General features: G+C 69.3%; 2 protein-coding genes across 3 annotated transcripts; both read left to right on the forward strand.

The window, feature by feature from the left end:
- Positions 1 to 624: 624 nt before the first annotated feature.
- Positions 625 to 2,199, forward strand: GPR142 (G protein-coupled receptor 142). The gene is made up of 2 exons (XM_049812931.1): positions 625 to 801; positions 1,298 to 2,199. The coding sequence occupies exons 1-2, from the start codon at positions 672 to 674 to the stop codon at positions 2,164 to 2,166; spliced, it is 999 nt and encodes a 332-aa protein (XP_049668888.1). The 5' UTR covers positions 625 to 671; the 3' UTR covers positions 2,167 to 2,199.
- Positions 2,200 to 4,223: 2,024 nt separating this feature from the next.
- Positions 4,224 to 11,203, forward strand: GPRC5C (G protein-coupled receptor class C group 5 member C). Of its 2 annotated transcripts, XM_049812308.1 has the most exons (5): positions 4,224 to 4,530; positions 7,927 to 8,986; positions 9,659 to 9,753; positions 10,022 to 10,168; positions 10,423 to 11,203. In XM_049812308.1, the coding sequence occupies exons 2-5, from the start codon at positions 7,969 to 7,971 to the stop codon at positions 10,453 to 10,455; spliced, it is 1,293 nt and encodes a 430-aa protein (XP_049668265.1). In that variant the 5' UTR covers positions 4,224 to 4,530; positions 7,927 to 7,968; the 3' UTR covers positions 10,456 to 11,203. The 2 variants fall into 2 exon arrangements, with proteins under 2 accessions (XP_049668265.1, XP_049668266.1); XM_049812309.1 differs by lacking the exon at positions 10,022 to 10,168.
- Positions 11,204 to 12,540: the final 1,337 nt, after the last annotated feature.

Below are 12,540 nucleotides of genomic sequence, written 5' to 3' on the forward strand. Positions count from 1 at the left end.
GGAGGGGGGTGGTGCCGCCCGGCTTTATGAATGGGCGGGGGCAGCGGGGGCCCGATCCGGGCGCGGGGCACGGGCCGGGGGGGGGGGGTCCGGGCAGGGCCGCTGCCTCATGCGGGCCTGCCTGAGGAGCTGGCAAAGGACCCGCCTGGCAGCCTGGAGGTGGCCAACCCCCCCCTTGGCACTGCTGGCATCCCCCCTCCAGCACCCTTGCCCCCCCCCCCCCCCCCCCGTCCAGCACCTCTGGGTCTCCCACCACCGCTGTGTCCTGGCATCGGGAGCCAGGACCTCACCCCCACCCCCCCCCCGCAGTCCCCCAAGAACATGGTGTTTTAATCTGTTTTTCTTCAAGGTGATAAACGGGGCCAAGGGGATAAACAAGGAGCATCTCCGGTAGCCGGGCCACCCTCCGCTCCAAGGATGGGGACCGTCCCCCCACGGGGACTGGATCCTGGGTCCCTTGTCCTGAAGCACCCACGGACAGCGGGCAGCTCCAAAATGTGCCGTTGCAGGCAGCCGTGGTGGCAGACCTGGGGCAACTGCACCCATGGGAGCCAACCCACCCCAAGCCCCCTGTGCCACGTCCCAGCTGAGCCCCCACCCAAGTGCCACCAGGGCCCTCGGCCCCCTGACGCTGCCTGTGTCCCCTCGCAGCCAGTCCGTGGTGGAAGGCGATGGTCCCGGTGCCCAACAGCACGGCGGTGGTGTGGGCCAGCGAGGCGGCAGAGCCGGAGCGGTCACCCTGCATGGTCGGCATCTTCCCCATCGTGTATTACAGCGTCCTACTGGGGTTGGGGCTGCCAGGTGAGGGGTCTGGGGCAGGGGGGGGCTGCCCAGGACCGTGGGGGGGGGCAGCATCCAACTTGCATCATCTGAGCTGTGCACCCTCAGCCCAGCCTGTGCTCTCAGTTGCCAGCAGAGTCTCAGGTCGTGTCCCAAACCCAGGGGTTTTGGGGATGGGGAGGAGAGTCCTCAGGGGTGGGGGAAAACAACTTGCTCCCCCCAGCCTTAGTGCCAGCCGTGGTTCCCGGCTGTAAAGCCCAGCCCCACATGGCAGGTGCCACAGCAGCAGGGACAGATGGTATTTGTGTTGCTTGGGCTGACACACAGAAGAGATTAATCAGCTCAGCAAATCCCCACCACACCGTGATATTTATAGCTCCCCACCCCAGCTGGGGCCTGGGGCTGCTTGCCCTGTGGCCCTGGGAGAGCCTGGGCACCCCGGGGTCCCAGGTGCTGCGGGGGGAGGGGGCTGCGAGCCCCGGGGCCTCACCGCCACACATCGCTCCCCTTCCTCCAGTGAACATCCTGACCGCTGTGGCCCTCTCCCGCCTGGCCACGAGGACCAAGAAGTCATCGTACTGGTACCTGCTGGCCCTGACCACCTCCGACATCCTCACCCAGGTCTTCATCATCTTTGTGGGCTTCATCCTGCAGACAGCCATCCTGGCCCGGGCGGTGCCCAGCGCCTTCATCCACACCGTCAATGTGCTGGAGTTCACGGCCAACCATGCCTCCATCTGGGTCACCGTCCTGCTGACCGTGGACCGCTACGTGGCCCTCTGCCACCCGCTGCGGTACCGCACCGTCTCCTATCCCCAGCGCACCCGCAAGATCATCGCGGCTGTCTTCGCCGTGGCTCTGGCCACGGGCATCCCCTTCTACTGGTGGCTGGACGTGTGGCGTGACGCCGACCCCCCCACCGCCCTGGACATGGTGCTCAAGTGGGTGCACTGCATCACCATCTACTTCTTGCCCTGCAGCATCTTCCTGGCCACCAACTCCATCATCATCTGCAAGCTGAAGCGGCAGAGGTGCTCAGGGGGTTGCCGACCCCGCCTGAGCAAGACCATGGCCCTCCTCCTGGCCGTCACCACCGTCTTCATCGTGCTCTGGGCTCCCCGGACCATCGTCATGATCTGCCACCTCTATGTGGCCTCGGTCAAGAGGGACTGGCGCATGCACCTGGCCTTGGACATTGCCAACATGGTGGCCATGCTCAACACCACCCTCAACTTCTTCCTCTACTGCTTTGTCAGCCAGACCTTCCGCCGCACGGTGGGCGAGGTGCTCCGGGCCCACCTCCGGCACGGTCCTCGACCCGGCAGCGGCCGCTTTCTGCCCCCAGCCCTAAAACCGCTGGAGCTGCTGGCCGGCACGGCCCTCTGAGCCAGGGCTGCTGCCAGCCGGGGCAGTGCTCGGCCGGGGGTCCCAGTACTCACCCAGCCCCACGCATCGCACCAGGACCTGGCGAGACCCTGCCCCAGGGATGCTGCCTCCGCGGCGCCCACCCTCCACGGAGCTGGGGGTTAACGCGGGTGCTGGTGGTGGTGGCAAGAGGAGGCGGTTGTGCCCAGCCGCCTGGTTGAGCTCGTTTGGGGCCATCGGGCTGCCCCGCCTGGCAGCAGCACCCACCGCACCCCAGGGACCCCTGCCCGCTCCCTGAGCTGCACCAGGATGGGCAGCTCAGCCCTGCCTGTGCTCAGCCCCTCAGGACACGCAGCCTTTGGCCCCCCAAGGAAATTCAGCCATGGGACAGCAAGGACGTGCCCCCAGCTCAGTGGCAGAAGTTGCTGCCTGCTCCATGTGTGCCCCCCCCCAGGCTGGGCTCCTCTCCAGCCCTGTGGCCATGGGGTTCATGGGGCTTCCACGGCCAGGGAGCGTGACCGTGCTCTCGACTGCTCTCCTGCCTCAGCTCCAGCCCATGCTGAACTGGCACACCAAAGGTCCCAGGGAATCCAGCGGGCACGGCTGCCCCATGGCGAGGGTGACGGGCGCAGGTGAGCTCCTGCGGGCCCTGGTGAGGACACGGTGCCGGCTGGGTGCCGGCGGGACGGTTCTTCCTCCATAAACTGCTGTGCTGAGGCCAAAACTCTGCCTGGGTCCGGCTCCCTGCAAATGGCCGGCACGGGGGCACCCTGCACCAGCACCCCAGGGCAGAGGGTCCCTCTGCCCCATCCTGAGCTCTCAGCCCTGCCCACCCCAGTGCTCCTGCCCTGGTGGTCGGGGGGCTGCTGGAAAGGAGCACCCACGGGGTCCAGCATCCCCAGCTGTGAGGCGTGGGCACACGGTAAGACCCCAGCTCTGGGCTCTGCAGGAGCTGGCCCCTACCTGTTATTCCCCCAGAGATAATCCGGGAGAGCAGCCCTGCAAGGCGGCAGCCCCTGGGTACCGCGGCTGCACCCCTGTGCAAGGGTGCAGCATCTCCCACCGGCTGCAAGGGCAGGGGCTTGTGATGCCCCCCCCCCTGCATCGAGTGCACCCAGCACCAGTGCCCCCCTCCCACCCGTTACACCAGTGCCAAGCTGGTGCGATGCTGGGGCCAGCCTGCCTGTCCCCAGCTGCCACCAGAGGGCAGGGACAGGACGCCCTGCGGAGCTGGCACAGCCTGGGAGCAGGGAGCTGGCACCCCCAGCCACCCCCCGCCAGCCTTTCCCGCCCCACTAATTGCCCACCCTAATTCCCCTGTAAGGTCCTTAGCGTAATCCCCCCCAAACAGACCAGCCTTTCCGCTCTAATTCCCCAGAGGCCAGGCAGGACAGCACCCAGGGGTGCCCTGGGGGGCAGGGGCTCAGCAGGCTGGCCCTTGGGGATCTGGGGGGCCCCAGGCAGGGCACAGAGACCCTCCTGTCCTCCAAGCCTCCCCCTTGCCCACCCCACCGAGCCATACCCAGCACTGGGGTGGGATGGGGTGCAGCGTTTGCCTCCGGTGCTCACGGGATGAGCCCCAACCCACTGGCATGTGGGGCCTCGCCGGCACCGGTGCTGGCATGCACCCGCCTGCCCGTGATGTACCCAGGGTCCCGCAGCCGGATCTGTCCCCTGCACGGGCAGACCCCACCGGCGGTGCTGCCTTACACCAGGTAGGATCTGGCTCTGCCCGTACTCCCGGTGACAGGGTTAAAGCCCGACCCGGTGGCGCGGGTGGTACCTGGGAGGTGCTCGCTCCATTAATTCTGGCACGTGAGGAGAGCAGGACTGGGAAGAGATTAGATATTAACCCGGCCACTGCCTCCCACCCTGCGGGCACCCGTCCCTGGGGGCTTCCAGGGCCGGATCCCAGCCCGGGGCCCTTCGCCGGGGCTGGAGGGGCCGCGGGGCAGGGGGGCTCGGCTGGCAAGGGCAGCGTTTGGCAGGAGCTACGGCCCTGCTTGCGGCAGGCCGGGACTGCCACCGGCCCCCCCCTTCGCCAACCGGTGCTTATTTACTTGGAGAGGGAGGTGGAAACGTGCTGACCGCGTCCGCCGGCGGCGAGGGGCTCCGGTCCGGACAGAACCGGCTTGGGTGGAAAACAGCTCCCCAGCCCCGGCCAGAGCGGTGGCGACAGCAGCAGGGAGGGCAAGCGGGACCCCCCCAGCCCCAGGTACGGCCCCCCCCAGCTCCAGGTACGGCTCTCGCCTTCCCGAGGTGAGCCACCGCGGCTGGCCGAGCAGGAGCTGCCACGGAGCCGGGGTTCAGTCGGCCATACCGCCGTGCCAGCCCTGCCAGCGTGCCAGCCACGCCAGCACCCGGCCCTGCGGCTCCGTAGGAAAGGTAAGCCTGGAAAAAATGCGCCTGGCGTGCTGATGTTTTCGGAGTGAGCCAGCGGGGAAGCCTGGCCCGGGTCCCGATGCCGTGCTGAGCTGCATCCCAGCCCCTCGCTGCGGCTGCTATGCCAGGGCGACCATCTCTGCCCGGTCCCACCGCGTGGACCGCAGTCCCCAGCCTGTCCGGGGCACCAGGGAACCGGGACCGGGCTCTGCCCTCGCCGAAAGGGCTGTGCCAGGCACCAAACACCCTGGCACGCAGCCGCAGGAGGCGACCGAGGGCAGCCGGTCCCTCGCAGCCCACGGTTGGTCCCTGCGAGGCAGCCAGCACATGGTGGCATCACACCCAACCTACCCCGCAGCCGCCTCACTGGAGGGGTGTTTCTGTAGGACCTACAGAAACCCCAGGGGTGCGCAGCAAGGGCTGGAAAGCCGGGAGGGTCCCCACAGGAAGGGGGGGAAGAAATCACCCACCATGAGGGGGGACGCGAGGGCGAAAACCGTGCGGCCGTGGGGCAGCCTCGGCGGGACGGACGCCTGCCAGCGGCCCCACGGCGGGTGCGGGGGTCGCGGGGGGGCTCGTGCTGAATCAGCAGCCGGGAAACCCGCCGGCCCCGCGCGGCGGAAGGAAGCAGCCGGCAGGAAGCCGCGTGCAGCGCGGCCTCACCGTAGCCCGGGGCCCAGGTCATCGCTGGCGCGGGGGCGGCAGGGCAGCTGGCCTGAGCTCTCCGCGCTGGTTCTCCAAGGCTGAGCCTTTGCCGGAGAGTGAGGGCTACCGCCAGGCCCTGCGAGTCTGACTCCGTGGGGAAACTGAGGCACAAGAGGCCACTGCAGAGCCCTTCCAACTGCATGGCCCCGCGCCGGCAGCCGTGCGAGAGCACACGCGTGTGCACGTGCCCTGGCGAGGAAGGACGATCCTCCCCCAAACTGCGTCCTGAAGCCAAATGCTCTTCAGGAAGAAGAAGGGCAGGAGGGTGGGTGGCCCCAGCGCCAGAGGGATGGCAGCAGCGGGTGCAGCACCCAGCCCAGACACGCCGTCTCCTCCCCGTCGGCTCCGGCGGGTGCCGGTCCTCGTGCCACGGGTGCTGCCAGCTCCGGCTCTGCCTCCTTTTCTCCTCAGATTGTTTTCATCCCGGCCCGGGGTTGGGGGAGGACCTGCCGGAGGCGCGTTGAACTTTCGTCCGCATCCTTCAGCCTCTTGCTTCACCCTCCCAAAATAGCAGCGCCTGCCTGGAAACCTCCCCTGGGGCTGGCAGGGCCCTGGGTCCCCCAGGGCACCCCGAGCCTCTAGGGGCTCTTCCCCATCCCCAAACCCCAGGGATGGGGGTGACTGCGAGGTGCCCATGCCCAGCTCCAGGGTGCACGGCCACCCCCACCAGGACAGGGACCACCGAGCCCCGTCCGTCCACTGCCCCCAAGCCGGGGCTGTCCTGGGCCCCCAGCCCCTCGCAGAAAGGGCTTTTCTGGGCCCCTGCCACCCTGCCAAGGGCTCCGGCTTTAGCCGTCAGCTGACATTCCTCCGGGAGGCCCCTCCAGGCCCGCGCCTCGGGGCTTCCCGGTGGGAGCCGGGGGGTTATCCTTACGCTTCGTGGCCGCCCAAGGAGCCCCGCTCCCGGCTCCCACCCCAGGAGCCCACCCACCGGCCCAGCACTGAGAGGAGGTCGGTGCAAGACCCCGTGTCGGGGATGCCGCCCCAGCACAGCCCCCCCATTCCGGCCCCCGCAGTCCCCCCGAGCTCAGCAGCACCGAGCCGACCCGGCTCCTCCGACCTGAGACCCCACAGACTCATTCCACCGATGACCAGGTGGGCTCCCACGCCAATCCCCCCTGGTCCAACACCCCCCCCCCCGCCCCCCAAGCTGGGGTTTTACCCCCCCCGCGACAGGTATCCCCACCCGGTGCGGGACCCCCGTCCCTCCTCGGTTCCCCCCTCCCCACCCGCGTCGGTCGGGGCAGGTCCCGGCCGGCCCCGATCGCGCTCCCCGGGTAGAGCCGCACCTCCGGGAGGGGCCGGGCCGGGCCGGGCCGGGCCGGGCAGGCGCGAACGGGGCCGCGGAGAGCGGGGCTTACCCGCCGGCACGGCACGGCACGGCACGGCACGGCGGAGCGGCCGGGCACCGGGGGGGGGCTGGAGCCGGTGAGCGGGGCTTAGGAGCGGGGTGGGAGCTCTGCGGGGATAAACCGTAAGGGGAACGGGTCGGGAACCGGGGACTCGCAGCCGTCCGCCCCCCGCGGGCTCGTCTTAGCCGGGGAGTTGGGGGGGGGAGGCTCTGGCCAAGTTTGGGATCCGGTAACCCGGTCGGGTGCGCCGGGGGAACCGGGTCGGTATGGGCCGGGAGGTGCGTGGGAACCGGGTCGGGGAGTGGAGGGGGGAGACCGGGCCGGAGCCGCCGGGGAGGGGTGGGGGGGACCGGCCGGACCGGGCGCGGTGGAGCCGGTACGACCCGCGGGTGCGGGGGCTGGGTCCCAGCGCGGTGCCGGGGGTCCCCGTCCCCAACCCGGACCGGCAGCCCCGGCGGCGGGGAGGGGGCTGCCTGGGCTCCGGAGAGCGGGGGGGTGAGGGGGGTCCCGGCCCCGGGCACTGCTCCCGCTCCAGCCCGGGGTCACCTTGCCGGAGGTCTCCTGTCGGGTTTTTACCCCCACAGACACCCCAGTAGTGGGGGGCAGCAGCTTCCTCGCTGTCTCCTCTTCCCTGTGCCCACCCCGTGCTCCCCAGGGCCACAGGAGTGGGGACAGGGACCCCTGTGCCGTGCCGTGGTGTGCCATGCCCGTGCCGTGCCGTGCCGTGCCAGGCTGCGGCTGCCTGCGTGCCAGCAGCCGGCAGTGCCGGACACGGGACCTGTGCTGGGTCGGTGCCCGGAGCCAGAGGAGGGAAGTGGGACAGGAGAAGTGGAAAGGGGAACGAGCTGGCACGCAGGGACAAGCTGAGGGGACAGCCCTGTCCCCAGGCATTACCTCTGCCATCCGACCCAGGCCTGCGTTCGGTGTTCCCGGCGAAGCCAGCGGGCACGGTGCTGCTGCTTGCTCCGGGTACTGGAGGACGGGATCAGCACAGCCCCAGAGCTGGCCGCGCTTGGAGAAATCCCATGTCAGGAGGGAGCTTGTGGGGCACAGAGGGCCGAGCCCCCCTCAGCTGCCTCCAGCCTCCAGGCAAGGAGCCGATGGGGGAAATGTGTCTGCCCGGTCCCATCTGGGGCTGCTTTGGGCCGTGGTGGGGTGGGCTCAGCTGTGCCGGTGCGGACAGGGCTCGCCGGGACCCGATCAATCGCCGTGGCCCGGCAGGAGGGATGCTCAGTGGGGACTGCGGGCAGAGATGCTCTGAGCCCTGGAAATGGCACAGGCAGCGCCGGGAGCTGAGCCACGGCCCCGGTCCCTGCTTCCTAACACCCTCTCTGTCCCACAGGGTCCCTGGACGCCCCGCTCGGCGCCCGCACCACGGTGCAGGATGGGTGCTGTGGCGGTGCCGCCGCCGGCCGCCTGCATCCTGCTGGCCCTGCTCCCTGTGGCCGGCGGACAGACCACCCCTCCCTCCGGCTGCAGCAAGGACCTCTCCTCCCTCTACTACAACCTCTGCGACCTCTCGGCGGCCTGGGGCATCGTGCTGGAGGCCGTGGCCAGCCTCGGCGTAGTGACCAGCTTCGTGCTCACCATCGTCCTGGTGGCCAGCCTGCCCTTCATGCAGGACTCCCAGAAGAAGAGCCTGGTGGCCACACAGGTCTTCTTCCTTCTGGGCACCTTCGGGCTCTTCTGCCTGACGTTCGACTTCATCGTGGGGCCGGATTTCTCCACCTGCACCTCCCGCCGCTTCCTCTTCGGCGTTCTCTTCGGCATCTGCTTCTCCTGCCTGCTGGCGCATGCCGTGGCCCTCAACTTCTTGGTGCGGAGGAACCGGGGCCCGCGGGGCTGGGTGACGCTGGCGGTGGCCCTGCTCCTTGCCTTGGTGGAGGTCATCATCAATGCCGAGTGGCTCATCATCACGGTGGCGCGGCAGGAGGGTGGCTCCCCGGACCCTTGCCGGCTGGAGGACGCTGACTTCGTCATGGCACTCATCTACGTCATGTTCCTGCTGGTGGCCGCCTTCGGCACCGCCTGGCCAGCCCTCTGCGGCCGCTATGGCCGCTGGCGCAAGCACGGCGCCTTCATCCTGGCCACCACCGGCCTCTCCGTGGCCATTTGGGTGGCGTGGACGGTGATGTACCTCTATGGGAACAAGCAAGTGGGCGAGAAGCCCGGCTGGGATGACCCCACGCTGGCCATCGCGCTGGTCTCCAACGCCTGCGCCTTCCTCCTCCTCTACGTCATCCCCGAGGTGACGCACGTGACGCGGCGGGGACCCGAGCAAGCCTTCGAGGACGACGTCTACCCCACGCGTGGGGTGGGCTACGAGACCATCCTCAAGGAGCAGAAGTCGCAGAGCATGTTTGTGGAGAACAAAGCCTTCTCCATGGACGAGCCCTCCTTCGGTAGGCACTGAGGCTCACCGGCGACCCTCTTGCCCCCATGGCAGGGCTGGCGGAGGGCACCGGCACCGGGGCTGGCAGCGATGGGCGGGCGGCGAGACGTCTGGCCGTGACCCGCCCGGGATTGACGCCTGCCGTTGTTGTGGCTCCCAAAAACTCGCTGGGCTGGGTCTACCAGTTTGGGCTGAGCTCAGCAGTGGCAGGGGTGCTTCCTCCCCGGCATGGGGTGCCCGCGGCTCCTGGCCCTCTGCCCCAGGCAGCCACTCCACCACGTTTCTTCCTAATAGGGGAAGCGTTGCCACCGTGGCGGCACCGGCAAGACCCTACAATAACACGGGGTGGTGTCAGCTGCCCCAATGGGGACCGGCGGGCAGGCACCAGCCCTGCCCCAGCAAAGGTGTCTGCAGCCCACGGGGCAGGGTGGGCACTCCCGAGCGGCACCCACACCACCCTGCCTCCCGAGAGACCCTACAATAACAAATCCCGGCCGGGCAGGGGCTGTGCCGGGAGCACGGTGATGCAAACCCTGGAGACATCCCTCCTGTTCCTTGGGAAAGGCGCAGAGCAGCCGGCTGCCAAGTCAGCTCATTAAACCTGCTAATGAGGAGCAGCTCCCTGGTTGGGGTGGCTCTGTGATACCCGCCCCCGCCCTTCACCATCCCCATCTCTTTGCAGCCAAGAAGCCGGTGTCCCCGTACAGTGGCTACAACGGCCAGCTGCTGACCAGCGTCTACCAGCCCACCGAGATGGCTCTGATGCACAAGGGTCCGGTAAGTGTGATGCCGCGCGGTACCGCTGGCCAGCCGGGCTTTCTGGGGGCGGCCGCATCCTGCCTGAAGGATGGGCTTTCAACCGGAGCAGCCGGGACGGGGGCTAGGGTGTGGGGGGGCTCTGGGGGTGCCTCCCCTCGCCCCCATGTCCCAAGGACCGCTGTAACAGGGTGCTGGGGGGGGTTTACCCCTCACCTTCCTCCCCTGGGATGCTGCGGGGCTGGGGGTGCTCCCGGTGCCGCTACAGCCCCCCGTGTCTGCCCCTCAGACCGAAGGTCCCTATGACGTGATCCTGCCCCGCGCCTCCACCGCCAGCCCGGCGGCCGGCAGCGCCAGCTCCACGCTGCGAGCCGAGGACGCCTTCGCGGCGCAGGCCCGGCACGCCGGCGCCCAGCGGGACAGCAGGAGCTGCCAGGTGGGTTAATGTGCAACACAGCGGGCGGGAGAGCGGGCACCGAGGTCCAGCCCACGGTTTGGGGCAAAGTCCGTCCCCGCTGCAGCGTCTCCCGTGGGAGGGCAGGGGCAGGGATGGCTCTGCCCGGCACGCCGGAGCCCCGGGGTGAGTCAGGCTGCACCACCCCGCCGGTGCCAGAGCCGGGTCTGCCGGCCCGTGCCGCAATCCCGCTGCCACCACCACGCCACCCCACTGCCATCCCGCTCTGCCCGCAGGTGCAGTCCCCATATGGCAGGAACCGGTGGTGAAGCCCCCGTGGCACGGGTCCTGCAGTGCCGGCGCAGCCGCGGCCCCACTGTCCCGCTCCTGAGGTCTCGCCAAGCCTCCTCCTGCCCCGCCGCGTACATCCCACCCCGTCCAGCGGCCGGAGCCGGTTCCTGCATGGGAGACGTCCGGACACAGTCCTGGAGCCACACTCCTGCCTGCCCGTCCTGCCTGGCCGCAGCACCCGCAAGCCGCCAGCTCTGCCCGGACCCCCGCATCCCTGCCGCTGTCCCTGCCGCAAGGACCGGCTCCCGTGGGGTCACCCCGAGTCGTCCCCTCGCTGCCTTCGTGACGCACGGACACCCTGTCCCCCCCGGGCCAGGGACCATCTGCTGCCGGGGAGCCAGTGGGACTCCTGCCCGGGGCTGCCCCCCAGCGCTGAGCCCCCAGTTCCACGCTGATCCTCGCCACCCCCAGGGACGTCGCAGGCCCTGAGCCGAGTCGGCACCGTCCCGCTGCAGGGCACAAGGTGACACAAAGCTGTCCCCAGGTCTGGCTCCTGCTGTGCCTCAGTTTCCCCATTGCTGGGGAAGGGGGGGAGCTGCTCGGGGTCTGGGGGATCAGTGCCTTGCTGGGGCTGCGGAACCCGGCCCCCCGCAGCTCCAGTCGCCTTTTCGGTGCCTTCCCCCCTCGGGGCTCGGGGAACCCTCCTGGGGAGCAGGGAGGGAGCTGGGCCCCTCGCCCTCCTCGTGGCTTTTTCTGTTGTTCTTCCTCTTCCCCCTTTTTTTCAGGTCAGCCCCAATAAAGGTGTTTTTTCCTATGCGGTGCTGTAGCAGGCGGCCCACGATGGGGAGGGGGTACCCAGCCGTGCCGCCGGCTGCTCCCGCATCCCTGACCTCGCCGCAGCCAAGGGCTTCCGCCACGGTGCCGGTGGGCTCAGCCCCACATCCCCCACCTGGGGGGTGACATGGAGCAAGGGGGGGCTCAGAGCAGGGCTCTCAGCATCCCGCAGCCTCTGTTCCATGTCCCCCCCCCCCGTGGCAGTGTGTGCCGGGGCCAGGCACACAGATGGGGACGCTGGGCCGGGAGCCGGCAGCCTCGGTAGGGCAGGCAACACGGGACCGGCAGCCCACGGGCAGATGGGCTGCCTGGCGGGAAGCGGCACGGCACGGAGGACATGCCAAGGTCGGGGGCGGTTTCTCCTGCTCAGATTGCCTTTCCCCTCCACAGCGATTTCTCCTACCGGGCAGGAAGCCTGCGGCCGCGGCCAGCAATGCCATGAATTATTCAGGGGCTGAAATGGCTCCGTGGGGGCAGGCGGCTGACCTGGTCTCCTTGAGCCGGAGCCGGGCTGGCGGCGGTGGGGTTGCCTGTGGCTGCAAGCACGAGGGCCGTGCGCAGCCACGGCGCCCGCACGAGGGATGCGCGAGCAGGAGTTTGGCACGTGCGACGTCCCAGCCGTGCCCTTGTTAGCCGGCACGTGCCCACGCTCCCGGCTCCGGGGACACGGCAGGGCAGGCGCAGCCCTGAAGGCCGGGGACGGCTGCGGGAACTGGCTGTTTGCAGCAGGATCTGGCCGTGCCCCATCCCTGCTCTGGGGCTGTGCTGCGTCACCCATGTTTACCTGGCACTAGCTGGCAGCAGGGAGATCTCCAAGCAGCACCAGGCACTCGACGTCCCCGAGGCTGCTGCCACCGCAATGCTCCCTCCTCCCGGCTGCTGGCACCACATGGCACAGCGGGGGCCCAGCGTGTGCCCCCCTCCCAACAAAGGTACATCACCTGCAAGCCCAGCCCTGAGCCAGGCTGGTGTGGGCAGCATCCCCAGCCATGGTGTGGCAGAACCCGGCATTCCCGGGGTGCAAGGAAAGAGGTGACAGCCCCGGGGACAGCAGAGTCACCTGAAAAACGAGGAGCAAAGACACTGTCCCCATTCTGCTCTGGCAGAGGACACCAGCGCGGACGGTGTCTCCGCTACCCATGTCTGGCCCCAGCCCCTCCGGAAGCCCGGGATCCCACCGGCTGCCGTCAGCGTCGGCCACAGAGCCGGGGCCGGCCCCGCTCCAACAGGCAATGCTTTGTGCAGGCACCACGGCATGGGGGCCGCCGAACAGCACTGCCTTTGTCCCA

The sequence above is a fragment of the Accipiter gentilis genome, chromosome 10 (genome assembly GCF_929443795.1).
Source record: "Accipiter gentilis chromosome 10, bAccGen1.1, whole genome shotgun sequence".
Taxonomy (NCBI): Eukaryota; Metazoa; Chordata; class Aves; order Accipitriformes; family Accipitridae; genus Astur; species Astur gentilis.

Coding starts and splice junctions, on each gene's coding strand:
- GPR142 (XM_049812931.1), top strand. CDS start 672: ATGGTCCCGGTGCCCAACAGCACGGCGGTGGTGTGGGCCAGCGAGGCG. Junction 802..1,297: donor ACTGGGGTTGGGGCTGCCAG/GTGAGGGGTCTG, acceptor CCCTTCCTCCAG/TGAACATCCTGACCGCTGTG.
- GPRC5C (XM_049812308.1), top strand. CDS start 7,969: ATGGGTGCTGTGGCGGTGCCGCCGCCGGCCGCCTGCATCCTGCTGGCC. Junction 8,987..9,658: donor CATGGACGAGCCCTCCTTCG/GTAGGCACTGAG, acceptor ATCTCTTTGCAG/CCAAGAAGCCGGTGTCCCCG. Junction 9,754..10,021: donor CTCTGATGCACAAGGGTCCG/GTAAGTGTGATG, acceptor TCTGCCCCTCAG/ACCGAAGGTCCCTATGACGT.